The 1,169-nt window shown below is 60.2% G+C and overlaps 1 protein-coding gene across 1 annotated transcript in view; it reads left to right on the top strand.

Annotated features, from left to right (window-relative positions):
• The window catches only part of LOC105001567 (RNA-binding protein 10-like), a gene marked incomplete at its 3' end in the record, with an annotated part of 16,039 nt that overhangs the window by 4,521 nt on the left and 10,349 nt on the right, over window positions 1–1,169 (top strand). The window contains exons 2-3 of the mRNA XM_010857901.1: window positions 86–146; window positions 285–369. Of these exons, the coding sequence (XP_010856203.1) occupies window positions 86–146; window positions 285–369 (146 nt within the window). The remainder of the gene's footprint in view (window positions 1–85; window positions 147–284; window positions 370–1,169) is intronic.

Here is a 1,169-nt window from a genome sequence, read left to right as displayed (position 1 = left end):
CAGGGGCAGGGCCAGGGCCAGGCTCCGGGGATCGTCCTCTGTGGGACTCTGAGAATCTGAGACGGTAACCCCATCCCCCTCATAGACTCCCTTCCTTCCCTCTTCTTCTCCTTCCCCTGCTCCTTGCTCTCCCTGACACTGTTCTGGTAACAGCCTCTGACCAGAAAGTAGGTCCCACCCATGTGTCCCAGGAGGGGAGGCAGGGGATGGCTCTTGTCCAAGAGTGCATCCCAAGGAACAGCCCAGGTCGCTGGCCTTGCTCGTTCCCTCCCTCCCTCTTGCAGGCTGCTTGGAGCTGGCCTGAGGTTAGTGGGCGGGGTGGGGTATCTCTGCAGGATCTCCGGCCCCAGGCTACCCAAGTCAGGCCCAGTGAGGCCTCGCTCTGCCTGGGCTTCTCTCTCCATCTTCAGTCTCCTCCCCACTCCTCCATCTGTGTGTGTGTCTGTGTGTGTGTGTGCGCGCGCGTGCGCACGCGCATGTGTGTGTGTATCTCTGTCCCTACCTCTCACTCTCTCTGTAATTATACCATTTCATCCTCCTGTGCATCCTAACAGTTATTCTTTTGGAGATCAAGCATGCCCTGCCGTGTCTAAGCCCTCCCAGTGTGTGCACCTCCAAAGGAGGAGCTGCTTTCCGGCGGCCTCAAGCCCTGGATCCTTCTCCCAGCCCTGGCCAGGCCTGGAGTCTCTCTTGGTAGCATGTTGGTCGTGCTCTGCTGCACTCTAGCCAGGCTGGCAGGATTCTGGTCTCCCTGGGGTGGTGTCCCAGGTGCAGCCTCCTCTGTGGCCCTGGGTGCTCTTACCATGGCCCTAGATTCTTAAAGGTCTCCTTGGACCACCTGGCCCCCATTCTCCTGCCATCTTGGAGGACGTGGACTGGGGTGGCTATAGTCTTCCCAGCTTGGCCCTGAGGTGGCTCCCTGGGGAGTCCCACCTTCCCTGCATGGTGGTGAGGCTGAGGGGGACATTGTGTCCCTGACTCCCCCTGGTTCCTAATGGTCCTGGAGCCTCCCCAGCCTCACCAAGCAGCCTAGCCCCGCTTCTCTTTTGCTCCTTCCATTACACACCTGTTGCGGGACCCCTCCTGGGCTACCCTGGCCTCGTACTGGGCCCCACCATTCCAGTGTTGATTCTGGCCTAGGTGAAACCATCAGCCTGCCCCTCTGCCCT

This window comes from Bison bison, unplaced genomic scaffold (genome assembly GCF_000754665.1).
Source record: "Bison bison bison isolate TAMUID 2011002044 unplaced genomic scaffold, Bison_UMD1.0 scf7180017855038, whole genome shotgun sequence".
NCBI classification, from domain to species: Eukaryota; Metazoa; Chordata; class Mammalia; order Artiodactyla; family Bovidae; genus Bison; species Bison bison.
This window is presented reverse-complemented; position numbering and strand designations above follow the sequence as displayed.